Here is a 25,688-nt window from a genome sequence, read left to right on the forward strand (position 1 = left end):
TTACTTTAAAAATAAATAGTTTAAAATAGGGTGATAAAATGTGCCCTACAAAATACGTATGCCAAGTTCTATCATTTTAGTCTTAATGTAAAAGTTGCAAGAGATGGTGCCTCCCTTACAAATCCTTCCACAAACCATTGTCCTGTGATCTAAGTATAATTATATTGTTTTGCTGCAAAATTCAGATGCAACTCAAGCGCAATAACAATTGCAATACATAAACCAGACTTTTTCAATCTGGAATTGAATACATTTTAATAAAAAGCCTCCTCACAATGTTAGTAACTTTTCTCTGTTCACCCAGTTGTTCAGCATTAATTAATTGTGATTTATTAATAACAAAAATAAAAAAAATCATACAATCAGTCAAAAAACTCTTCTTTTTGGTTACCTTTGTTTTATTATTTTTCAAATACAAATATACAATGCTAAAAAAAACAATAAAAAGAATTCAAAGACAAAATGATGGACTGCGTGCACAGATTTTGTATACATAAACATATCAAATTACAAACCGTAAAAAAGAGAAAATAAAATATTGAGAATGTACAATTGTCCACAGAACGTGCAATAAAAAGCCTGTTCTGTTTCGACACATACAGTGCATAATGTTATATATCATTTTTATGTGCTGAATATTATTCTAATGTCTTTCGAATCTACCTAAACGCTAATCAGTAATAGAATTTCAGATGTACTGTTAAAAAAAAAAAAAAAAAACATTTTTCTGATTACATTTTTTTGTTCAGTACACCCAAATCCTTAGCATCTTCTGGAAAAACATTTTAATAAAATATTGTTATAGCGCAACAAATCTCTGAGTCAAATCAAAACCAGTAAATAACAATAAAAAAAAAGCAAATTACTTCATCATTAGCTTAATTAAAGTCACTGTAAACCAACTCAAACCGATTTGACCTCATAGATAGTTCAGGAGGTCAAGTGGGGTCAAAGAATTGTCACAGCAAAGTCAAAAGAACAGTTTTTATGTTGCAGTAGTACAAAAAAAAAGTAACCTTGAATTTAATCGAAGAAGGACGTAACAGAAAAATAAACTACTGTCGTTTTTTGTGTTACTTGGTACTTGGTTACTTGGAAGAGTAACAGAAATAGAACAAAGAATAAGAAATGTCATTTTCTTTGTTTTTGTAGCAGATGTTATGTCGATGTTAAAATGTTTAGTTCTAGCTGTCTATCACAGATATATTTATTTGTGTTAATTAACTTTTTTCTTGTAATTATATATATATATATATATATATATATATATATATATATATATATATATATATATTATATATATAATTACAAGAAAAAGTTAATTAACATGAGTAAATATCTCTGTGACAGGCAAGTGAAATTTAATTTGAAGTGAAATTTAATTTGAAAAACGAAATAATGATAATAGGCACATTGGTCTAATTTGTACTAATGGACAGGCCAAAAGTTCTGCACATTGTACAGTCTATAGTAATTATTATTATTATTATTATTATTATTATTATTATTATTATTATTATTATTATTATTATTATTATTAGTTTACCAATGCAAAGAAAAAATACAGAATGCTGATCTTTTTATTTTCATTAATTTTTTTAAAGTCAAGTTGTATATATATTCACATGGTACAAAATTCCTGCTTAATGTCATTGCAAAAAAAAAAAAATTCCTCATTTAAATATTCACAAAAATAAATACCTCCCTGGCCTGTTTATCATATCTGAATAAAAAATATACCCTGTTCAATGAACATGGTTGGAAACAGTTAAGTCAGAAATCTTTGGTGTGTGAGTGTATGTGAGTGTAGAGTGTATGTGAGTGTGGGTGTGTGTGAGTGTGTGTGAGTGTGTGTTGCGTTCTCTTCCCTCACTGCCGTGGTCGTGCTGGGATGCAGTAATTACGTTGTCTTGACATCACAAAGCCACGGAAGCACACACACTGATAGGAGCCGTCTGTGTTCAGACACTGTCCGTTCACACACAGGGTGGAGGGGTCGTCTGCCTCATCGCACTCGTTTATATCTGCGTACCAAAACAAGACATGATAACCAAAGTGATATTTCATGGCAGTGTGGTGCTGTGTAAAAGTTTACCATAGTAAACGTGTACAATGTACAATGCTTGCCTATGCTTTACCACACCTCTCTGTGCTTTACAATGCTTCCCTATGCTTTACCAGACCTCTCTGTGCTTTACAATGCTTCCCTATGCTTTACCAGACCTCTCTGTACTTTACAATGCTTCCCTATGCTTTACCATACCTATATGTGCTTTGCAATGCTTGCCTATGCTTTACCAGACCTCTCTGTGCTTCACAATGCTTGCCTATGCTTTATCATACCTCTCTGTGCTTTACCATGCTTTCACAGTGCTCTATCACACTGTGCTGTGCTTTTACTATGGGCAGTCCTGTGCGTACCTATGCAGGTCATTGTAGTCATGTCCAGGTGGTAGCCATCATAGCAGTCACAGGTATAGCCCTCCGGCACGCGGATGCAGCGGCCATTCTCACAGCCGCGCAGTATCCCACACTCCTCCGCGCTCAGGCCCTCGTACGACTCGTATCTGCCTGCAAGAGAAACCATGACAGCCAGCCTCAAAACCCGGGGACAGCTCAGTGACGTGAAGCACCGTAGCGCTCACACAGGTCCACAATACCACGAGTATGCACCAGGCTTGGGGTCAATTCCTGTTTAAAATCAATTCCAATTCCCATTCCTGATAGCAGCGTTCTGTTGAAATGAGCTTGTATTTAACAACCCCCATTATATTCCACTCTCAGAATGCTGCAGGTTATGACACTTTAATATTTAATGTACAGAGCTTATTTTTGGAGTCTATAAGTAATTTCATACCAGTAATTATTAGTTACAAAACAGCAACATGCTCAGATGAGTGGAAATGCGCTAACAGCAAGCTTACTCTCATAGGTCTCTCTCCTGATGCCCCCCAGTGGCCGGTCAGGGTACTCCGGGTAGGGGGCTGCCTCTCTTGGTCTGTACTGCAGCCAGGGGGCAGAGGGCTCGTCTGGCTCAAAGGGGGGTCCAACAGGCTGGGGGCTCAGGGATCTGTACCTCCCTTGACGGGATTCATAAGAGGGTTCTATCAGGGAGTCCGCTCTGCCAAAAGGGGGTCTGGGCTCTGATTCAGGGGGTACATAGGGCAGGTCAGACTCAAAATCCCCCAGATCGTAGCTCTGACCAGGGCTGTAACAAAACAATATAGTCACTATGACACAGATATATTACAATACACACATAATCTTAATAACTTGCAATCTAAACTGTACAAATCTCAGGGCTCTACTATTCTCTTGACTTTTGATGCTGTTTGCATTGTAGTGGTTCTTTTTGCAATAACATCTGCAGGGATGGAAATAAGACTCCCATTACACAGCAGTTTGAGCCATTCCTGGTTTTACTATGCGTTTAAGATGGCACACCTGAGCTTGTTACCACTGGGGCTGATCAAGCACGTAGCAAAACTCTGGAATGGGTGAAACTGCGGTGCAACAGGAGTCTTATTTCCATCCCTGTTATGAAACATGACTGCATTGAACAAAATGTTCTTTATACCCGCGGCGTCCGTACGGGCCCTCCTGTGGTCTGTATGAAGCCGGAGAGCGAGAACGGGACCCGTAGCTTGGCACCTGTCCCCCACGGGGGGGGTAGTCTTCAAACCCCCCGGGTCTGAGATAGTCTGGGGTTCTGCCTCGTGGAGGGGGTTCAGCGAAGGTGTCTGGACCATATGGAGGCTCGTAGTCCCCCCCAAAGTCTGGTCCATATTCCCCAGCGTAGGGCCCGACAGGGGGTCCGTAAGCCGGGGGTCTCAAGACATTACACAGGGCTTCGTAATCATCTGCAGGAAAAATTCAGGCAGACCTTTAAAATATTCTACATTTCGAAAATCAAAGTCAGAACGTTTTGATCAGATGACAATTGTTTTGAATTGTTTCACCAGTGCTTGTAAACTCTGGGTTTTGCAGTCATTCAGGTATGCACAGTAACTGGTTAAAGAAACAAACAAACAAAAAAGCTCTTTGTTACATTTCTCCCTGGTCCTGTCATTTCAGAAAGAGTTTAAACTCAGCACCAGTGTATCTTTGCAATTATCTTTTATGCATTGGTTTGGCTGATCCCGACACAGCACCCTCTTGTGGCCACAACTCAAAATACACATTACAGTCCTGATGCCCAGTTTAGTGTCCTAGGGATTGGGCAGAAAACTACAAGCACCTGCAACATGTAGCACAGTTTCACACAACCAAGCTCTCCGTCAAATGGCATCCCCCACATGTATTCTGTAATATATAAAAGCTGTGTCTCACTGGTGCAAAACACTTTCAGTCACAATTGGTAAGACAGCAGATCTGCATGATGGCAGATAGCAGGGGCTTGGTTGGCAGGTGCTTCCTTGTCTAAATCTAAATCTAGTACCTGAGTCTCGGGTGGGGCAGAGTGCACATTCTATACCCCAGGCCAGTCCATACAGGCAACAGCACTCTGTGTAAGTGATCTGCCTATCCAGCAAGGGCCGGTTGCAGATATAACCGTCTCCTAACTCCTGCCAGCAGTATGCCAGGTTTTCATCTGAAAAAGAAAACGCATGAACCACATACTGTGTCACTTCACCGATTCAGAGAACATGCTTTCTCTAACTCTACAATGCAAGCTGGTGCGCATAGTTACATAAATTAATAACAGTACAGGAGAAACTCAAAAGTTACAAACTGACCGGTCAAGCAAACGCCCCACTTGAAACCAGAGACACTGCTCTATTAGCTACTGTATGGACCTGAATGTCAATATATATATATATATATATACATATACATACAGGTATATATATATACATATACATACAGGTATATATATATATACAGAGGTAGATATAGATGGATAGAGAGAGAGATTTTTGCACTTCACAATGCATTTGTCACAAATGTCATTTTTTTCCTTTTTGTTTCGCAAATCACTTTTAGAGCAACGAAAAACAGAACACAGAACAACCATCACGCTTATTAAATACATTAGAAAATAAAAATAATAAACCCTTCAGATTAAAAAAAGAAATAAAGATCCAGTCATTTATCTATCTATCCACCTATTTAGGTAGACTGACACACATCTTAAAATACCTTGTATTTATATATATATATATATATATATATATATATATATATATATATATATATATTCAGCGTCAATCATATAAAACATTACATTTTAGAATGCACATTTTTTTAGACAGAGACAGTCAAACAGTCAGAAAGACAGATAGATATAGATAGATAGAGATGGATAGACAGACAGATAGATTGATACAGTACTATTGGCCATGTTGACTTCAGCACAGCCAAAGATCCCTTCCTAATCACATTTCAGACACTGATAAAGACCAGTTGTTCCTAGCCTGCACTGAGATTGCTCCTCGTACCGGCAGACTGGCTGATGTTGGCGACACACTCTCGCTGGGCTGCATCCAGGATGAGAGGGGGGTTACAGGAACAGTAATATGAGCCCATAGTGTTGACACAGCTCCCTCCCAGACAGGATTCCTCCTCCAAGCACTCATCGTTATCTAGAGACGAAACAGGCTCAGAAACGTCACACAGGAGACCCTCGCTAATCCTGACCACGGTAATAATAATCCACAGCAGGCTGGCATCACAGTGAAACAACATGACGATAGCAGCATTGATAATGTGTAACCCATTTACAGATGGATCTGTATTTTTTATTCAAATGGACGGGGTTTGAAATGGGTACTTGCTGGTACAGAGTACCGCCAGCGCTATATTTGACTTGCGTCCCGGCACTTCTTGTAGCCAGAGATCTGAAGTGCATATTGTGATTTTTTGAAAGTTGACGCTGTGTGCTTGAAAGCGCAGGGCTCTTCGTGAGTTGTATTTCCCAAGTGTGCATATATAATCAGTTTATTAATTTTTTTACTGAATATGTTCTGTGTCGCGTCAAATTCAGTGTTTAGATATTGTTACGAAAACAGAGTGTTTGCCAAGTTCAGCTTCACACACACGCATTTAGGTAAGATATATAAGACAGGCACTTGAGAGTGCGAGTGAGACAAGCTCCCTGAATCCTCTCTTGACCATCTCCGTACCTGAGCTTTCTCCCCGAACATTAATGAGCTGATCGTTATCTGATTTCTGTTTATAACCAGGTGCTATATTTGTTGTGTCTGACGACTAAGCTGTATTGAATATTGGAATCAATCAACGGAAACCTATTAATGCAGCAACTGGTACGACATCACAATTTCCAGACATCCCATTAGTTTCCTAACACGTTCACAACAGGTATAGCCGCGTTATCTCTTACCCACACACTCCAGTTGCGTTTGGTCGTAGTAGTATCCGTTGGGACAGTAGCAGGAGTATCCTGGGATCGTGTTCACACACACACCATTCTTACACACTTCAGAACTGAACAGTGTGCACTCATCTACATCTGAACAGGAGAAACAGAATGCATTGTGGTGTGAGTGGCAAAGCCCGAACTGTCCCAGTGCACACAGAGGCAACCCTTAATATTGGACATTGTCATTGAATGAGGATAAACTACAGCAGTAAAGGAACAGTCAGGCAGACAAATGATGATCTGAAACTTCAGCATGTCAATACTTCTGGGCAGCCCTGTGCATCCGAAAGGTTTCAAACTGTTACACAAAGAGGACTGCAAGCATCTGCACTGGAAGGGCATGAGATCACCCACCCTTGTAACTGAAGGAGCCTGGAGCAGAGGTCAGATATCCCTTTCCGCTGGGACACACAGACTGGTATTCAGCTAGTAGACAAAACAGAAGATGCATTATTCACATATGCCAATGGCATTCCAAGGCTAACACTTTAAATAAGCACACTCCTAATACAAATAGAGTATAAATATTTAGTTGCAAAAAATAACTATATATACACATATGTACAATAAAAAAAAAAAAACGCTTTCCTGTTCCATGAACTGGCATTGTTCAAACCTGAAGATTATGTTAGGCCAGGCAAAGATGGGCACGCAGCTACCAACACCAACAATAAGACATGACCCCCCCCCCCTCCTCCCCCCTCCTCCTCCCCCCTCCTCCCCCCTCCCCACCACGATCCACAAGCAGAGGAGAACTTGAAGCATATACGGGAGCTACTGTGAATCAAGGTCAGGACATTAGGTCTAAAAACCAAAATGCGATCCCTCTTCCTTATTTAGAAGAATCAGTACCTTTTTGCTTACAAATTAACCTGTTTATTATTCTTTTAACCTTACTCCAAATGAGTTTCTGCAAAGGTGACTGGCTAGACAGGTATCACATTGAATATTGTGCAGGTCCTGGCAGTGCCAGGGTGATGCACTTGAGATTGCAGCAGGTGTGCAGCAGGTGGTGTACCTGTCCCAGGTGCCGGGCAGGCAGTCAGCTGACAGTTCTCCCCCCAGCCCTCCCCCACAGTGCAGCAGCACTCCTGTAGGGTTGCGTTGCGTGTCAGTATGTTCTGGCACACGTTTGCATCATGGATGTTGTAGTAGCATTCTCTGACATCGCTGCGCGGAGGGGAGGGGTCTGGTCGATATACTCCCCCAGAACTGCTGGGAAACCTCTGGGCTGGAGAAAAAAGAAAATCACAGATATCACAATACAATGTAAGAGCGAGTCATTCCACTTTAGAGCACGAGATGGCAGCATCGACCAAGTGACTGACTGCTTTTATCAGCAACAAAACCAGTTTTCCATCTTTATGTACTGTTTTGTATATCATGTCTAGTGGATTTTGTTTTGCTTGGGATGAAGTTCTAAATGCTTTGCAATGCAAAGGTGCATGTTTTATAACATTTTTTTTTTGTATACAGTATTGAAGTGTACATTAATTTTTTTGCATACGTACATAAAAATATACACACACAGGGATGGAAATAAGACTCATTTTACCCCAGTGTATAGGTAACAAGCTCAGGTGTGTCTTATTAAACTCATAGTAAAACCAGGAATGGTTCAAACTGCTATGCAACGGGAATCTTAACCACAATGCAAAAGAGTTGGGGATTGTGTATTCGTGGTTATAGAGTTTTTGACCTCATCTCACCGACAGGGAACAGAATTCGTAACAGCAGAGCATCACACAACACTGCCCTTCACAGAGGCACTGCTGCAAAAGCAGATCCAACACACTTCAGAAAGACGCAGGGTTTGTTACCTTCCCCATCCCGGCTGATGCACTGTCCCGTGCGGGGGTCAAACTCCTCACTGTCCTGGCCGCAGATACAGAGGAAGGAGCCCTCCACGTTCTCACAGCGCGCTGCCCCACAGGCACCCTGCATGCTGTCACACTCGTTCACATCTAGAGAGAGCGGGACAGAGAGGGGACACTTAACTACCGTTAGCCTTCCAGATATATGTGATAAACTGAGGGGCTAGATACGACCTCCATCCCATTGCAGGGGATGGAAATGAGTCTCCTTATAAAATCTACATTTCCTGCCTGGTTTAACTACATGCTTGATCAAATATTGTGATTTCTGAAAAGTGAAATCCATTTTAAGGTGCTTTGACTTGAGTTTAGTTCTAGATTTTTAACCCAGGCTGAATCATCTAATACAGTCTGACCTCCCCTTTGAGAGAAACCATGCGTCTTTATGAATTATGAAGCTGTTCATCCAATAAGAACCAACAGTGTTTCCCGTACCCACACAGCTCCGCCCATTTCGCCCCGCCTCATAGCCCTGGTCACACAGACACTGGTATGAGCCAATCAGGTTCTGGCAGAAGGCATGGTCACCGCAGACAGTGTCATTCACACACTCGTTAATGTCTGAAACAGAAAAGGGTCTGCATTACACAGGGTCTCCTAAAAAAAAAAAAAAGATCAATATTTATTTTTGGCAACGGAGAAATAGTTTTGTGGCCAGGGTTGGGTTCAGTTCCTGTTTTTCAATGCCAATTCCTCCCTCAAATCAATTCTCAATTCCAATTTAAATTTCATTTTAATCAATTCCAACACGTCGTTCCAACTCATCATTGATCAAAATTGCAATTAGCCGTATTCTGTTAAAATGAGCTTCTCACTGTGGCAACAAATGACTTCAACTGAAGTCAGTTTGTTCGTCAATTAAATTGGAATGGAAGCAGTTGAAAAACTGTACAATCACAAATGCAAACCTGGCTCTTTTGCATAGTGGTTAATACACTGGCATGCAGTGTGTAGGGTCGCCAGTTTGTGCTCAGCCTCTGCCCTGTTAAACAATGCTGCTAAATTGTAGAACACCTAGATATACTTTTTTTTTTTTTTTTTTTTAAGTCATGATCATACAGTTGCTTCTGTTAGTTTCAGTGGTATTGTCTAATATAGTGCCCCTGTGATAGCTAAAAATAGGTTTAACTATAATAAATAACCCCCCCCCCCCCAACCCCCATACATCTGACCCCAGTGTGTTGCCCCTTTTAGCACACAACGATCTCCCTCCCCTTTCTTCAATCCTGCAGAGCGCACTAAATACTGCAGCCATGTGTTCTGCAATCTTATATACAAAGGCACAGGTGATGAGTGCCAGATGGGCCGGGCTGCAGTGTTTTGACAGATCAGTGGAAAAAGCCAATGTAGATTTGGGGACAGCTGGAGCTGCAGACTCTTTTAAAATTCCAGCCTCATCATGAAGCCCCCCCCCCCAGCTGTCTGCAAAGTGGGACAGCCACTGCAGCCTCAGTGTCACAGAACACTGATTAACCAACACGGTACCATATTCTGTGCGCCAGTGTCCTACCTATACAGGAGCCTCCATCTGGGGTGGCTTTGTATCCCTCAGACAGCAGTATGACCCTTCAGTGCTGAGACACATATACATGGTTTTCCATTATACACGTGTACTTAGGTTTTCAACACAACCCAGTTTTGGGGAAAAATTAAATTAAAAATGCTGCATTGTATGCCAGAGATGGTCCACCATGTGCTAATCCAAAGCTGGTTTTCAATTTCCATTCAATCTGAAAATCAGAAGAGCTTTTAATATGTTAATCATTCTTATAATGACTTGATTGTCCATCGAGTGGCTACAACTTAAAAAAAAAACTAAAACAAAAACCAAACAACTGTAACGTACTTATTGTCCATCAAGTGACGAAGACTGTTAAAGAAAGCAGTTTGTGCTTATTGACCAGCAGATTGGACCAATAAAGAAAGCGGTTGTAGTAAGTTTATTGGCCAGCAGGTGGCTTGCGGGTGCTTACCCACACAGTCCCCGCTGGCAGTGGCCCTGTGGCCGGGTTCACAGGAAGTGATGCAATGGAAGGAGCCGATGGTGTTCTCACAACGGCGGGGTCCACACACAGCTCCCCTCGACTCTGCACACTCCTCAACGTCTGAAAAAACAAGGCAGGAAAAACTTGGACCAGCCTGAACTGCAGTTAGTATCAAAGAAGTTATGCTCAGGTTAACGGGTTTACATGAAATAAATTCTGAAACGATGGCAATGCATAATATTGGTACTTGACCTGAAAGAAAATTACATTAACTAAAAAAAAAAAAAAAACATGACTTCATGTACACTACGACAGGCTTTTCAACTCACACTGCAATGCATTGTGGTATGTTCTCCCTGTCTCAGGTACCTTTCACAGCAGGACTACACTTCCCAGAATGCATTGGGGTGTGAAAAGCCTGAACTGTCCCAAACTGTCCTCGTGTACATGGGAGCCATATAGTGACCCTATCCTTGGAAGAAAAATGGACAGCTTACCAAGGCAGGCAGTCTTTTCTGGGTTGGTGGCAAAGCCAGGTTGGCACACACACTCGAAGGAGCCCTGGGTGTTGGTACAACTGCCATCCTGGCAGAGCTCCGGCCTGGCACACTCATCCACATCTGGGAACAGACACAACGGGAAACTTAAAAAAGGTAGTAAAACAGAAAGCGCTCCAGCCACTGTTCCTAGTGGCTCTGTACCAACGGCAGCACCCTACAATAGCAAAGAGGCTGGTGGAATGTTCCCAACATGGAACCATATTCTGTGCGCCAGTTTCCTACCTATACAGGAGCCTCCGTCTGGGGTGGCTTTGTATCCCTCGGAACACAGACAGCTGTATGACCCTTCAGTGTTGAGGCATTCGCCGTGTGGGAAACAGAAGTCCCCTTCCAGACACTCATTGATATCTGCAGGGAGACATTGACAACGGGAGGGGGTGGAAGGGTGGGTGGATGTCATGCGTTCATTGTGTGCAGAAGCAAGGGCTAACATACAAAGCAGGTGCAATGTGTTTGTAATCCAGCAGGAGGCTAGGGCTCATATAAAATGCAGGGTGAATGTATATCTTATGCAGCGGGTGGAACATACAAAGCATATGTAAAGTGTTCCCCAGGAATACAAACGCTTTTGCTTTAAGCTGACATTTTTTACAAGGATGGGAATAACATTCCTATTGCATAGCAGTTTCACCCACTCCAGGTTTTACTATGAGCTTGATTAGCCACAGTGTACAAGTGTGTCTTACTAAACTCATAGTAAAACCAGAAATGCATCAAACTGCTATGCAATCGGAGTCTTGTTTCCATCCCTGTTTTAGGTTCGTTAGTTACCAGCAGCTTTAAAAATCGTATTTTACTCACCGCTGCACTGGCGCCGACTGCTGTCCGACCTGAATCCGATCTTGCAGTCACAGCTGAAGGAGCCATCTGTGTTCACGCACTGCCCATTAGTACCACAGACTAACGAGCCCAGACACTCATCAACGTCTGTGGGAGCAGAGACGAGCCAGTTAAACTAGCATGAACTGTACCAATTAATGCAAGCATAAAAGGTTAGAAAAACCTGCCATAACACTGTCAATCAGGGATAGGGCCCCCAAAGAACAGCCAGGACGTCCGTTTACATTGTTATGGATGGGATACGTGACTTCCTTACACCTTGTGTAAGAAGACAGGACGATTTTCCATTCAGGGATACCAAGATATTTAGTAAGTGAAGTTATCCAGCACAGGTATCAGCCTGCCTCTCTGCCTCTCTCTTTGTCTTATTCAAAAACAGCAGACATGTATTACAATATTTGGAATGTTTGGATCTTATAATAAGGGGCTACTGTTGATCTGGAATCTACAAAACTCCCCCTTTCAAGCCTGGGTTTTATAGCTGTAGTTCGTGGGTCTGTCTCAGCTGTTTTTTTCCCACTGTGAAGAGCATGTGCAGTCATCTGCAAACCCGTCTTTTAATACAAAACACCTTCCCCCCCCAGCCCTTTCAGGCATTGGAGATTTATGAGGTATGTGCATACAGCCTCAGTAAAGAATTTGTCCAGCGGCTGCATGTGAATCTCTTTAGACTGTACATGCACGCCCGAAACTGATCCGATCAACAGACTGCATTGAAAGGGATCTATTCATACCCTCTTAGTCGCCCACCAGGGCACTGTCAGAAGTGTTAAGCATGGCATTGTTGCAAATATATTGATCATATGCATGTACCCTTATCAAAGTTTACCACAGTATATTTGCAAGGTATTTTTGCAGTTTTCCCATGCTTTTATACACTAAGCATTTACCATAGTTCACCCCAGTTTGCCATGTTTAATATGCTTTACCATGCCTCACTAGTCTTTACACTGCTTAGCAATGCTTTACCATGCATTCCCTGTGCTTTATTACACTTAGCTGTGCTTTTACTTTGGGAAACGTGTACAAGGGCACAACAGGATAATGCAACGGTCTAATGGGATTTCACAATGACAGCCATGCTGGCACTCCTACGGTACTGATCAATTAGAGGGCACTGACTGTGCTCCGTAGCAGTGCCTTTTAATAAGAAGTTAATGACAAACATTACTGCCAAAGGCATTCTGCTAAAAATATCCTGATGGTGGTCTGGTACACTTCCCAATTTAGCTGAGTTATTATACCTTGGCTTTAATTTAATTCTGATGCTTGGAAAACAGGACGAGAGCCAAAGGCTTAGCGCACCTTTGCATACTGTCTGCCTGTCTCAAGAGAATAGGGCTAGAGAGATAGATAGACAGATAGATGGGTTATATATGATCTCTCACATCCCCAGTGAATCCCATTTACACTTATAATAACTCTGAGAGTGTCGATCTCACACTCAGAATGACAATCCATTCCAAACGTTTAAACCACGGTGGGTTCTATAAAAACAGATTAAGAATGTTAATATCTGGGTTTTGTCTGTTTATTTTTTTATTTAGATTTAATGACTTATAATAATGTGTGACACAGTGTGTGAGAAATTCACTCTCAACTTGATTAGAGGCAGCCGCCAACACTTAGAAACATACAGCACATTATACAGAATAGCTGTGGCACCACCATAATGTTTGATTTACTCCAGGCCGAGACATATTTAAATACTGACTTAGAAAACAGATGGCACATTGCATACAGTGGTGCATTGCTTCCAATAGGCACAGGCAATCATAGGGAAGTATTGGGCATTCAAACTACCTGTGCATCTGCCGTTCTTTAGCTGGTAACCAGGCTGGCAGGGCACACACTGGAAGGAGCCAGCGGAGTTAACACATTCCTGACCAGGGCAGGTTACAGCATTCTCACACTCGTTGATATCTGAGGGAGGGAAAGACAGCACAGGATACAAGAGCCGGCAGCAGGTATTGTGTTCAAAGCTTATTGAAATCACTGAAAAAGGGAGATGACCTAGAATCTGATACTCTCATGAACTTGTACAAAACAACGTCCTTGCAGAGTTTCAACACAGTAGGATAAGCGGTTTTCTAGTGGTATCCAAAAACGTGTTAAGTCTATGAGAAAACTACAAAGCTGTATGTAATTCAATATGTTAACGCAACATTATTCAGCAGGTTTCGTTCGGCTTTATGAAGGTAAATGTGTTCATTCTATAGAGTAATGCTAAACTTTTGGCCCTAGTTGTACATGGGTAAAGTATACCAGGACAGTTCCTCACCTGTGCACTCAGCTCCCTGGGGGTCCAGCTGGTATCCAGCAGCGCAGACACACCTGTAGCTGCCAGGTGTGTTCTCACAACGTGCGTTAGTGCAGGGGCCGGGGGACTGCTGGCACTCATCTATATCTGAGCACACAAATGACAGACAGACGCTCACATTAACAATCAACTGCCCAACCACTGGTACTTGAGTAATCTGGCTTTTGAAGTTTCTGACTGTGTGTGACTGCAGTGGTTATCAGCCTTTTTTTTCAAAGTCGAAGACTACTAACAATTGCTTTGTGGACCATTTCCAGCACTGATATTTATTCCATGTATTTATACAAAGTATATCAGTCAAGATATTTTGCATTTTGAGAAATACAGTGTAATATTTTAAAAGGTTTGCACATATAATGCAAAAGAGAGGCACATGGTTACTTAAGTTATTAACAATGATTGACTGGTTTTAGAAAAACACGGAATAATCTTCAGAACTGATGGATAAATAGCAACTATGGGTATAGTGAGGCAGCACAGATCGTATCTGTAGATGCGCTGTGTTGTGTGTAGACTAGCAGAATGATGGATTCCTGTTGGAGATTGCTATACTTTGCTTTTTTTCAGACCACTTGGCAACCTATATGTGGCTGTAATAGTGGTGAAAGCTCTTTCTCTGCCAAGGAGACAGTGCTTGGCTTGAAAGCTTGATTATTAAACTCCTGGCATTCAGCTCACCAATGCACTGGCTTCCCTGTGGGTTCAGTCTGTAGCCGGTGGGACACACACATCTATAGCTGCCTGCTGTGTTCTCACAATGACCAATGGAGCAAGGCCGTGGCATTAGGCGGCATTCGTCGATATCTGAAACGAACAAGCGAGGCAAAAGTTATGTTTTACAAAAATAAGAGAGTCTCTCATTTTAAAGCTGTTCCCGAGTACAATCTTCTTTCGGGTGATTGATAATACATCAGTACGTCGTATGTCGGGTGTTTCTTATTGTGTAAGAGACGTCATTTCACACAGTTTGAGCAGTCAGTCCTCTCACCCAAACTGCACTAGGTGACATCTCTTATACAATACGAGACATCCTACACACGATGTATTGACTTTCATAAGAGGTAAGGAGCCCTTTAGAAAGTGAGTTACCTGTGCAGCTGGCTCCTTGCGGCCCCAGTCTAAACCCAGATGGACACAGGCATCGGTAACTCCCAGCCGTGTTCTCACACTGACCGTTCATGCAGGGCCGCGGGCTCAGGCTGCACTCGTCCACATCTGAAACACAACACAGGGCTCTATTACACACTAGAGACAAAGAAACACCACTTCTCTCAAAACAATATCGCAAAAGTCTACCGGAAACCATCATAGTAGTACGTGATTTTGAAATGTTAACTTTTTTTCTTCAGTTTTTCATATTAAATACTGACTTAGAAAACAGATGGCACATTGCATACAGTGGTGCATTGCTTCCAATAGGCACAGGCAATCATAGGGAAGTATTGGGCATTCAAACTACCTGTGCATCTGCCGTTCTTTAGCTGGTAACCAGGCTGGCAGGGCACACACTGGAAGGAGCCAGCGGAGTTAACACATTCCTGACCAGGGCAGGTTACAGCATTCTCACACTCGTTGATATCTGAGGGAGGAAAAGACAGCACAGAATACAAGAGTCGGCAGCAGGTATTGTGTTCAAAGCTTATTGAAATCACTGAAAAAGGGAGATGACCTAGAATCTGATACTCTCATGAACATGTACAAAACAACGTCCTTGCAGAGTTTCAACACAGTAGGATAAGCGGTTTTCTAGTGGTATCCAAAAACGTGTTAAGTCTATGAGAAAACTACAAAGCGGTGTGCAATTCAATATGTTAACGCAACATTATTCAGCAGGTTTCGTTCGGCTTTATGAAGGTAAATGTGTTCATTCTATAGAGTAATGCTAAACTTTTGGCCCTAGTTGTACATGGGTAAAGTATACCAGGACAGTTCCTCACCTGTGCACTCAGCTCCCTGGGGGTCCAGCTGGTATCCAGCAGCGCAGACACACCTGTAGCTGCCAGGTGTGTTCTCACAACGTGCGTTAGTGCAGGGGCCGGGGGACTGCCGGCACTCATCTATATCTGAGCACACAAATGACAGACAGACGCTCACATTAACAATCAACTGCCCAACCACTGGTACTTGAGTAATCTGGCTTTTGAAGTTTCTGACTGTGTGTGACTGCAGTGGTTATCAGCCTTTTTTTCCAAGGCGGAGACTACTAAGAATTGCTTTGTGGACCATTTCCAGCACTGATATTTATTCCATGTATTTATACAAAGTATATCAGTCTAGATATGTTGCATCCCGTGCACAGAACACCACACCTAATTCCTCTCACCCAAACTGCACTAAATGACATCTCTGATACAAAACGAGACACACGACGTATTGACTTTCATAAGAGGTAAGGAGCCCTTTAGAAAGTGAGTTACCTGTGCAGCTGGCTCCTTGCAGCCCCAGTCTAAACCCAGATGGACACAGGCATCGGTAACTCCCAGCCGTGTTCTCACACTGACCGTTCATGCAGGGCCGCGGGCTCAGGCTGCACTCGTCCACATCTGAAACACAACACAGGGCTCTATTACACACTACAGAGAAAGAAACACCACTTCTCTCCATTCAGCTGAAGCCTGCCCTGGACTGGAGGGAGCACCCTTTCTCTTAGGGGGGTGGGGGAGGGAGGGAGCAGTTCAGTCTCCATGCCTCAAGCCTGCCCTGGACTGGAGGGAGCACCCTTTCTCTTAGGGGGCTGGGGGAGGGAGGGAGCAGTTCAGTCTCCTTACCCACACATCGTGTCTGCTGGGGGCTGATGTGGTAGCCCTGGTTGCAGAGACAGGTGTAGGCTCCTCCTCGCTGCTTCAGACAGCGCCCTGCACCACAGATTTGGGGGTTCAGGTCACATACTCGCACCTCTAACCACAGGGGTGGGGAGAGACAAGACAACACCAATCAGATATTAGATAGATAGATAGATAGATAGATGTGTGGATGGATAAATATGATAGATAGATACATAGATTAAAATGTTATTTAATTTGTCTTCCTACATACCGTGCTTGCTATACCATGCATATACATTGATTCGAATGGAATACAGATATAGATAGATAGGCGCTGTAGACAGGTAGGGTATATTTGTGATTTGCATGCCTTTACCATGAAATCGCAAACGTACAGGCAGGCAGACTGACAGAGGAATGTGTGTCTAATATAATTCAAATTCCAGGGTCACCGACAGCCTCTGTTGAAGATGCCAGACCAAAGCGTTTTTAAACAGGCATCAGTAAAGCTGCCCCTCTGACACCTGTCACCACGACAGCCAGACAGGGCTTTCAGATTCGCGAGTGATGCAGGAGAGCGATATCCCAGCCAGAGGTTATTACAAAAGCATCAGTAACTGCTCTTCAGACAGAGCAGATCACTCAGGGTTCGGAGCGCGTGACAGCCATGAAACACAGTATTTACAAGACCAAGGGCTCTCAAGTCCAAACTAATTCATTCTGGTAACTTCAAACATATGTTACAGTCTTGTAGAATGCCCATACAGAATGAAACGCAATAGAATTCCCAGGTACTATACATATGCACTTCGCTTAGATAAGAAATTAAATACTCGCTAATCTGAACCCCCTCACCTTAACTTATATAAAAATCTGGTAACACTTTACATTACGTTTGTCAAATTACTGTGTATTTAGTAGTAGTAAAATTGGTAAATACATGTGTACTAACACATAATTACAATGTTACTATGCATAGTTACAATGTACTTAATGCATAAACCTTTTTGCACGATATATGTAAGCACACAATTTTATCAGAAAAGGGTTTGGTTTAGAGTTATATCGTGCAAAAGGAATTACACATTAAGCGCATTGTAACTGTGCATAGTAACATTGTAATTATGTGTAAGTGCACGTGTTTACTAAGTAACTACTATGTAAAATGTTCCCAAAAATCTCTCAAGACAAACCGTGGTGGTGACGTCATGATTGAAGCAGCACTTAACAACATACAGGAGATTCTGCACCACAGCTGGTGTGAAAATGTGGCCCCATTGCAAAACATTTGTTTCCAAGCTGTTTCATCATCCCACACGTTCGTTTAGAATAAAAACCTCAAATAAAAGTAAGCCTTCAGATCTTATTGTGCTACAGAAGAAAAGAAAGTCAGGAGAGATTTATCTGCTTAACCCTCGGTCTAGTTTAATGTGGCTTTCTTTCGCAGTGGCTCACAATAGGAGGAGGGGTTGAATTTACAGTCTGCTGGGTATAAAGAGTGTTTATCCATATTCACAGGCCTCCTGTAGCCACTGCTTTTATCATACACCCCTTACAATCCCTCTTTTCCAAAGTGCTGGTATTAGACTAAGCTCTCCTCTGTTACAGTAGTTCTCTTTGTCTTGCTGTGTGGGTTTTTGAAGTATTAAAGCAAAGAATGAAAAGATCTATAAGACTAGAAAATGGGGGGCAAGGTGATAATGCTGCTTTAGTGTGTACAGCTTTGGCATCATCTAGAATTTTAGGATTAAGACATAATTAAAAAAAAAAAAAAAACTAAACTATGTGAACACAATTTAGATATTTTATTTAACGTCATGTAACGTCAAGTCTGCCGGAAGCCATAATAGTAATACAGTATTTCATGTTAGATTTCAAGTGTGGAGTAGTGGTTAGGGCTCTGGACTCTTGACCGGAGGGTCGTGGGTTCAATCCCCAGTGGGGGATACTGCTGTTGTACCCTTGAGCAAGGTACTTTACCTAGATTGCTCCAGTAAAAACCCAACTGTATAAATGGGTAATTGTATGTAAAATAATGTGATATCTGTATAATGTGAAATAATGTATAATGTGATATCTTGTAACAATTGTAAGTCGCCCTGGATAAGGGCGTCGCTAAGAAATAAATAATAATAATAAAATGTCCTGTTTTGTCAGTTTGTCGTTCAGTAGATGGTATGTGGTATGTAATTCAATATTTCAACCTAATGAAACGAAATTGGTTAATTCTACAGGGTGATGCAAAACCTTTGGCCACATCTGTAGGCTTGGGTATTGAAGCACCTACCAACCGAGCACCTTCTATCAGCCTTCTATCAAAGTCAGTCCGAGCTCTTGCCTTGCAGTCACATTGTGACTGACTTCAAACAGGGAGATGCAGCTTTTATATAGTACAAATACACGCCAGGGATTTGGATATCAAATGAATCATTCACACAACAGGTGTTTTCTAATTGATCAGACAGGCAGACAGACTGATGGACGGACAGACGCTGTGTACCTGGGGCACGCGTGGCAGCGCGGGTTGTGGTGGAGACGGTGAATGTCTGCACTGGTCTTACTGGTTGTACTGGGTGCTCTGGTTGCAGTGGTTGCACTGGCCTCTCTTCTCTCTCGTGGCCCACATTGGCAGTCAGAGGGGCTAGAAGTAGAAGAGACAAAAACAAATTCACAATGTGTTCAATAAGCTATTGTAACAAGCATCATTTCCTGAAGCTTCTCACACCCCCCCACGATGCATTCTGTGCCCCCCCAGTTTGAGATCCACTGGTATGCTGTACTCACGTGTTTGGTCTCTAGGGGGCACCACTGCAGTTTGCCGCTCCTGGTTGATTTTAACACTGGAAGCTGAGTAGTGGTAACCTGGCCCTGCTGGGCAAATCTCTTTAAATTGCTCTGCAAAGAAAATTAACTGGTTACCTCTTCTAAGGGTTTGACCATGGGACAGGTGCACTGTCAATTATTATGAGTTTAATAAGACACACCTGAGCCTGTTACCTCTAACTGTAGCGAATCAGACTCATTTTAAAATCTGGCTTGGGGAAACTGCTATGCAATAAGAGTCTTATTCCCATCCCTCTAGCTGCAGACATGTACTGTAAAAAATATACTGTACATAACAAATATGCTGTAGGGAGTCTCCCTGCAGGTCTTCAAAAGTAAAAAGAAAAGCTTTCATTCATACACTGCCTACTAAAGACTTTTAATTAAATACAATCTCCCTGGTGACTGCGAGGCATAAAACTGAAGATGAGTGCAAGGGCTTGCAATTAACTTTGAAAGTGCTGTGCAATAGGAGTCTTATTCCCATCCCTGGATGTGTGCCCCGTGCCCGCTCACCTGATCCGAAGGGTGGGCACCTCTCACAGGCCCGGCCCCAGGCTTTGCCCACTCTGCTGCAGCAGCAGATCTGCTTGGTGATGTTCCTTAGGATGGGCAGCGAGCAGAACCCCGTTTTCAGGATGCGATAACACTGCCCCTTCGACTCAGAGATCACCAGCTGGGCTGCAGAGCAAACACACACACCAACACAACTGTTCAATACCTGAGCAGTCTTAACTAAGCCAGGCATCCAATTTCAAATACTAGTGCTGCCATCCTTATAATCCAATGATTCCAGCTTTTGGAATATAAACGGTCTGATGAATGATCTGATGGGTGTTTGTAATGTAGGTAGTTTCAGGGATGGAAATAAGACTCCTGTTGCATAGTAGTTTCACCCGTTCCAGGTTTTGCTATGAACCTGATTAAACACAGTGGATAGATAACAAGGCGGCACGTCTTACTCTCATAGTAAAATCAGGAGTGGGTCAAACCGCTATGCAACGGGTATCTTATTTCTATCCCTGGTGTCCTGCCATAAGAACAGAAATGTATGCTATTGCTTTTAGCATAAGGATGGCAGCAGCACCATTAAAATTGAATCCCAACCATAGCTTACATGTCAAAAAAACTCCAAACTTAAAAAAAGCTCTTGACTTATATACCCTGATCAAAGCTAGAATATGCTATAGGTATCCTATTATAATCATCAAGAAACCTAAGCAGAATCATTAGCAGAACGCAGCATGACTGGCAATGGCAGCACATTGCATCTGGAATGAATATTGCACAGTTGACTAGACACGGTAGCCCATTTGTAAGCTTTCGCTTGACACTTTTGTAATAGCAATCAGCATACACCCATTTTGACCTTTAAGGATATCTGACACGTAGTTAACAAGACGTCAGTGTTGTGACGACCTCGGTATACATCCTGTGTGAATTGGGCTGTCAAAGTTTCTTCAATTAATTGTTCAAACTAACTGGTTAAATCTGGGCGGAGGAAGGTTCAGCTTACTCAATTAGCAGTCCTAAAAAAAAGCCTAGCAGAGCTATAAAAAGAAACAGCTTTGTGTGCTGGAGTTTGTTCTGCTTACTGAGTGCTTGAGGTTCAAGTTAAACAAATTAATTTGAATGTTGTTTAGCAATGGAGGTGGAGGAGTCACACAGACTTGCTGAATAACACCCACCACCATCAGCACCAGCCAAGATAAGTCAAGGGCATTTTCTTGGGCAGAGGAATGTTAATTGGCTTTGACCTGCTGTACTTTTTATCTGCATCTTCTTTACTATCTATCTATCTGTCTGTCTGTCTGTCTATTGCATTTACAAGCATTTTAGATCAATTATACCTGGTCTAAATTTTAACCAGTAACTGTTTGTAATTCTTGTCTGTGCTCAGATCACATAAGCCAGAAGCAAAGCTGGGTGCGTTTTCTAGAGCAAGCAAAAGACACAAGCGCAGGGTCCTCTAAACTCGTCAAATACGTTTTTAAAGTTAAAAAGATTGACTAGCATTTGAGCACAGGCTACGTTGTAATTTTTTAGAGCATTAGAAATACTGATTTTGAATATGAATATCAAATGACATATATACAGCTTGTGTTCTGATTTTTGTCAAAGAAAGATGAATTTGGTACTCGATGGGTTAAGGGAGAGCAGAAAATACAATGGGAACAGGAAGAAGGAAGAACGCTCTATCCTTGCCTGAAGCTATGAGACTTATCCATGCTTTAATTTCCTCTAGGATTGATTATTGCATTGCTCTCTTTACTGGCCAACCCAGCTCCATCAAATGTTCAGACTGTTCAAAATGCCGCTGCAAGTCCAGGAAATACAATCACATCCTTGCCTTGTTACATTGGTTTCCACCGAGCATGCTGTGCAAAATCCCCTCGCCAGGCGAATGCATCTTCTTTACAACAGCGGCTTACTTACAAATGCAGCGTCCTTGAGAAGCATCCAGTATGTAGCCTGTCTTGCAGACACAGCTGTAGCTTCCCCGGGTGTTGATGCATTCCCCATTCTGACAGAACCTGGGCAGGGAGCACTCGTTAACATCTGCACGGGAGGGAAATTATTATTATTATTATTATTATTATTATTATTATTATTATTATTATTATTATTATTATTATTATTATTTATTTATTTATTTCTTAGCTGACGCCCTTATCCAGGGCGACTTACAATTGTTACAAGATATCACATTATTTTTTACATACAATTACCCATTTATACAGTTGGGTTTTTACTGGAGCAATCTAGGTAAAGTACCTTGCTCAAGGGTACAGCAGCAGTGTCCCCACCGGGATTTGAACCCACGACCCTCCGGTCAAGAGTCCAGAGCCCTAACCACTACTCCACACTGCAGCTTATCCTTTATTAGACTAATATATTTTTATTGGAACGGAGAATTTGGGAATCCAGCAAAATGGAACTAATATATTACTCATGGAGCGGTATTAGAATCTGTGTATTTATATTGGAAACCGTTCAGGTACTTTATTACATAATCATCTTTCTTTACTCCAAACCCAGTGTGTTTCAAATAAACCAAAAGGCAGTTTACAGCCAATATGGCTTCAATTAGCCCAGCATGTTTGCTCTGAAACCATTATACCATGTGTGTTGGCATCTGGGAAATCACAGAAATGTGTACAGGAGGCCTCTCGTCTTTGATTAAGCCAAATTGGGAGTAATATTAATCTCGGTCAAAGCTGAGAAGTTGCTGGCTCTTTTGGGAATAATTCATAACTGGTGGATAGAGAAAGCTCCAGCAAGCAGCAATGCAGGCAGCCAAGGAACTCCTTTTTCAGACTGTATAGTATGATGACAGCTTGGAGCAGACTAATACGTTTTGAAAGCGCTGCAGGGTTAGTAATTGCCTGTGACACTGCTGTGTGCATTGCACAGCGCAAATCATTTCAATTGTTGTTTAACGAAGGTAACCAATATGAACAACCTATTTAAAATACCTTTTATGCAGTCCTGCGCTATAAGTTAATCTACGCTGTTGTCTCGTGTGGTATAAAAGAGCAATATAGGTGGGCAAAAGGAGAAACTTAATTTACAGACCATGCTTGTACCATAGCCAAGCCATATTCATACACAGTTTTTATACCCCCAGTAATATTGCATCACAAACCATCCCATTGCTCTGAATGGACGCGTGGAAACGATAACTGCATTAAACTAAACTCTGCTCTTCCAACATTAATTGCAATGCAAATAGGCTGATCCCTGGAGCCAGCATTACAGTTCAGCCATCAACACTATGGCCAATAGGAAGCCCAACAATGCTGGAGGCATCATATATTACAACAGCAACTCTCATGCAATAAACATCTGGAACTGTGTGATTTCCTGTTCTAAGGTCAGCAGAGGTATATATAATAAAATGGTTTTATATCACAAACAGTGATATATGAGACAATCACAGTCGATAATGGTAGTGTGGTTTACCGAATGTCTAGGAAATCAACTTATTAAGTAGGTTTTGTAATTTAAACTTTGCTGGGGTCAGTTACAATTGTAACTGTGTAATTTGTAATTTATTGCAATTTATTGTAATCGTAACTGAACCTTGGCACATCTGCATAACTGTAATTGTAATTATACCATATCATCGATCGATTATCGTTTGCTTATTTAGAATAAATAGACTAAACATGTCAATGTGGGGAGTTTATGTTAGGCTTTAGTATATTTGTAATTATAATTGAAATGACTGCAGCATGCTTGTGATTGGGATTGTAATTACACACAATAGCACGGGAAGTGAAATTGCAATTTCAACAAACAGTTCTGCTGTGATTGTGGTTGTAATTGAGTCAGGTCTGTTGCAGAGAGCTGGGAGAGGGTTTTCTCATGTAGATTGCAAGCTGTAGTCAGTGCTATTGTCCCTCACCTTTTCAAGAGCATTTAATTCACAGGATTTATTAAGCGTGATTCATATAAACACTGTGCCCTTTTAAGGCTGACAGTTCGCTGGGACTTAAATAAATAAAGCAACTATAAATTTCAAAAAGCACCTTTGCTGTATAGAGTGATGTCATGCCTTTTGAATCCCTAGCCTTTTGTGTTAAGGGCAAATTACATTTGATTACAGTGAAGAAGCATATTAAAATAAACAGATAGATGGATTACCTGAAAGAGGGGAGGATTACATGCAGAATATACAGTACTGTATTCACAGTACAAGGGCTGGATAGTATTTTACTAAACGTTTGCAAATGTTCAATCAAAAATGTCCTGTTTTATGGGGTCTTGCAAAATGTTGAATCATTTACTAGGATCCTCATTCAAAAAATGAATTGTGTCTGTCCGTCCATCTGTCTATCTGTCTCTCACTCTAAACTAAATTGACGTTTTCATTTAAAATGCCCTACAGTTCAAACAGCAAAGTTTTGCACAGGAGGCTGATGTTCTTAATCCATTCAACACAGATTTACAGCCTTGCATTTTAAAGCAGCTGAAAACATCAGCTCAGTTGTCTTTCCTGTAAAAAATAAATGTATTAGCATAACAAAAATGTACGTCTGCTGGACTCATTTTCTTCTGAGTTACTCTAGGATAAAATGATACCCCCCTACCCTCGCAGTCTGCAGGCAAACAGGTTACTGAGGGAAATGGGGAATGAATCTTTTTTGGTCTGGGAAAAGTTTCCTGAAAAGAGACCTCATGGAGAGTGAAGCAATGTGCATGAAATGGGGGGAAAAAAAAGAAATAAAGGAAGGAGTAATTAAAAATAATAATACTGAATCGGGAGCATTTTATTTGTCAGCTGAAAGCGGGCCATTGTTCTCCATTGTTCGCTGTGCCTGGAGCGTTGGGCTGAGTGAAAGGCTAGTTGGGGACAGTTCTGGAACACGGGAGAGTTGGAGCCAGGCCACAGAGCCCTGTCCCAGCAGAGACAGACAGCTTCACTGAAGAGTCACGCTAGCCTGTCTGCCAGCCAGCTCACTTTCACATTCCCCTCTGCGTCTGGTTTAACCCATTAGGCGCCATCGATCGGGCCAGGTTTGCTACGGTTATGTTTTTTCAAACCGTTAACCTGAGGAAGTGGTGTAGTCGGCTAATTCGCTCGCTTCTCAGTGCTTCCTGGATGCAGTGGGCCCAGCCTGGCAATTGCTAGCAGGGCTAAATTATTATTTTTTAAATTCCGGGAATACTGAATGTTGTCAGATTATTATTATTATTATTTATTTCTTAGCAGATGCCCTTATCCAGGGCGACTTACAATCGATAAGATATGTTCTGGACTGTTCAGTTAGATAGTGGATATTTGAACTGCTGACAAAAATAGGTTGGTTTTCTGCAACACAGTATTTAAACCCCTACCCCCCAAAAATGTACATTCTAGTGTAAGTCATGTCCCCACTGGAATCCATTAGCAGCGGCTGCACTTATAATTTCGCTGAGAGTGTAGATCTTGCACTGAGAATATCAATTTCAAACCATTCTAGATGCTTAAACCACAACAGGTTCTATAAAAACAGATGAATTAATATCAAGAGTTTCGTCTGTTATTTTTTTATTTAGATGTAATGACTTTATAATATGTTTGTAAGTTATCAAGTTCAGAGTGCACTCATTTTTTGAAACAGCAAAGACAATGAAATGCACTCTCAATTTGATGAGG

The 25,688-nt window shown here is 41.8% G+C and overlaps 1 protein-coding gene across 1 annotated transcript in view; it reads right to left on the bottom strand.

Moving 5' to 3' along the window:
- Positions 1-695: 695 nt before the first annotated feature.
- The window catches only part of LOC117398090 (latent-transforming growth factor beta-binding protein 4), a 73,028-nt gene continuing 48,035 nt past the window's right edge, over positions 696-25,688 (bottom strand). Inside the window, exons 10-36 of the mRNA XM_034911407.2 lie at positions 21,983-22,105; positions 20,063-20,227; positions 19,508-19,618; positions 19,224-19,364; positions 16,727-16,855; positions 16,376-16,501; positions 15,896-16,021; positions 15,418-15,537; positions 15,048-15,173; positions 14,637-14,762; positions 13,920-14,045; positions 13,442-13,561; positions 11,600-11,725; positions 11,021-11,146; positions 10,736-10,858; positions 10,227-10,358; positions 8,689-8,814; positions 8,200-8,343; positions 7,398-7,610; positions 6,734-6,805; positions 6,341-6,469; positions 5,439-5,582; positions 4,439-4,591; positions 3,578-3,860; positions 2,925-3,208; positions 2,422-2,571; positions 696-2,024 (exon numbers count right to left, since the gene is read on the bottom strand). Of these exons, the coding sequence (XP_034767298.2) occupies positions 1,870-2,024; positions 2,422-2,571; positions 2,925-3,208; positions 3,578-3,860; positions 4,439-4,591; positions 5,439-5,582; positions 6,341-6,469; positions 6,734-6,805; positions 7,398-7,610; positions 8,200-8,343; positions 8,689-8,814; positions 10,227-10,358; positions 10,736-10,858; positions 11,021-11,146; positions 11,600-11,725; positions 13,442-13,561; positions 13,920-14,045; positions 14,637-14,762; positions 15,048-15,173; positions 15,418-15,537; positions 15,896-16,021; positions 16,376-16,501; positions 16,727-16,855; positions 19,224-19,364; positions 19,508-19,618; positions 20,063-20,227; positions 21,983-22,105 (3,899 nt within the window). The 3' untranslated portion in view covers positions 696-1,869. The remainder of the gene's footprint in view (positions 2,025-2,421; positions 2,572-2,924; positions 3,209-3,577; positions 3,861-4,438; positions 4,592-5,438; positions 5,583-6,340; positions 6,470-6,733; positions 6,806-7,397; positions 7,611-8,199; positions 8,344-8,688; positions 8,815-10,226; positions 10,359-10,735; positions 10,859-11,020; positions 11,147-11,599; positions 11,726-13,441; positions 13,562-13,919; positions 14,046-14,636; positions 14,763-15,047; positions 15,174-15,417; positions 15,538-15,895; positions 16,022-16,375; positions 16,502-16,726; positions 16,856-19,223; positions 19,365-19,507; positions 19,619-20,062; positions 20,228-21,982; positions 22,106-25,688) is intronic.

The sequence above is a fragment of the Acipenser ruthenus genome, chromosome 30 (genome assembly GCF_902713425.1).
Source record: "Acipenser ruthenus chromosome 30, fAciRut3.2 maternal haplotype, whole genome shotgun sequence".
In the NCBI taxonomy this organism is placed as follows: Eukaryota; Metazoa; Chordata; class Actinopteri; order Acipenseriformes; family Acipenseridae; genus Acipenser; species Acipenser ruthenus.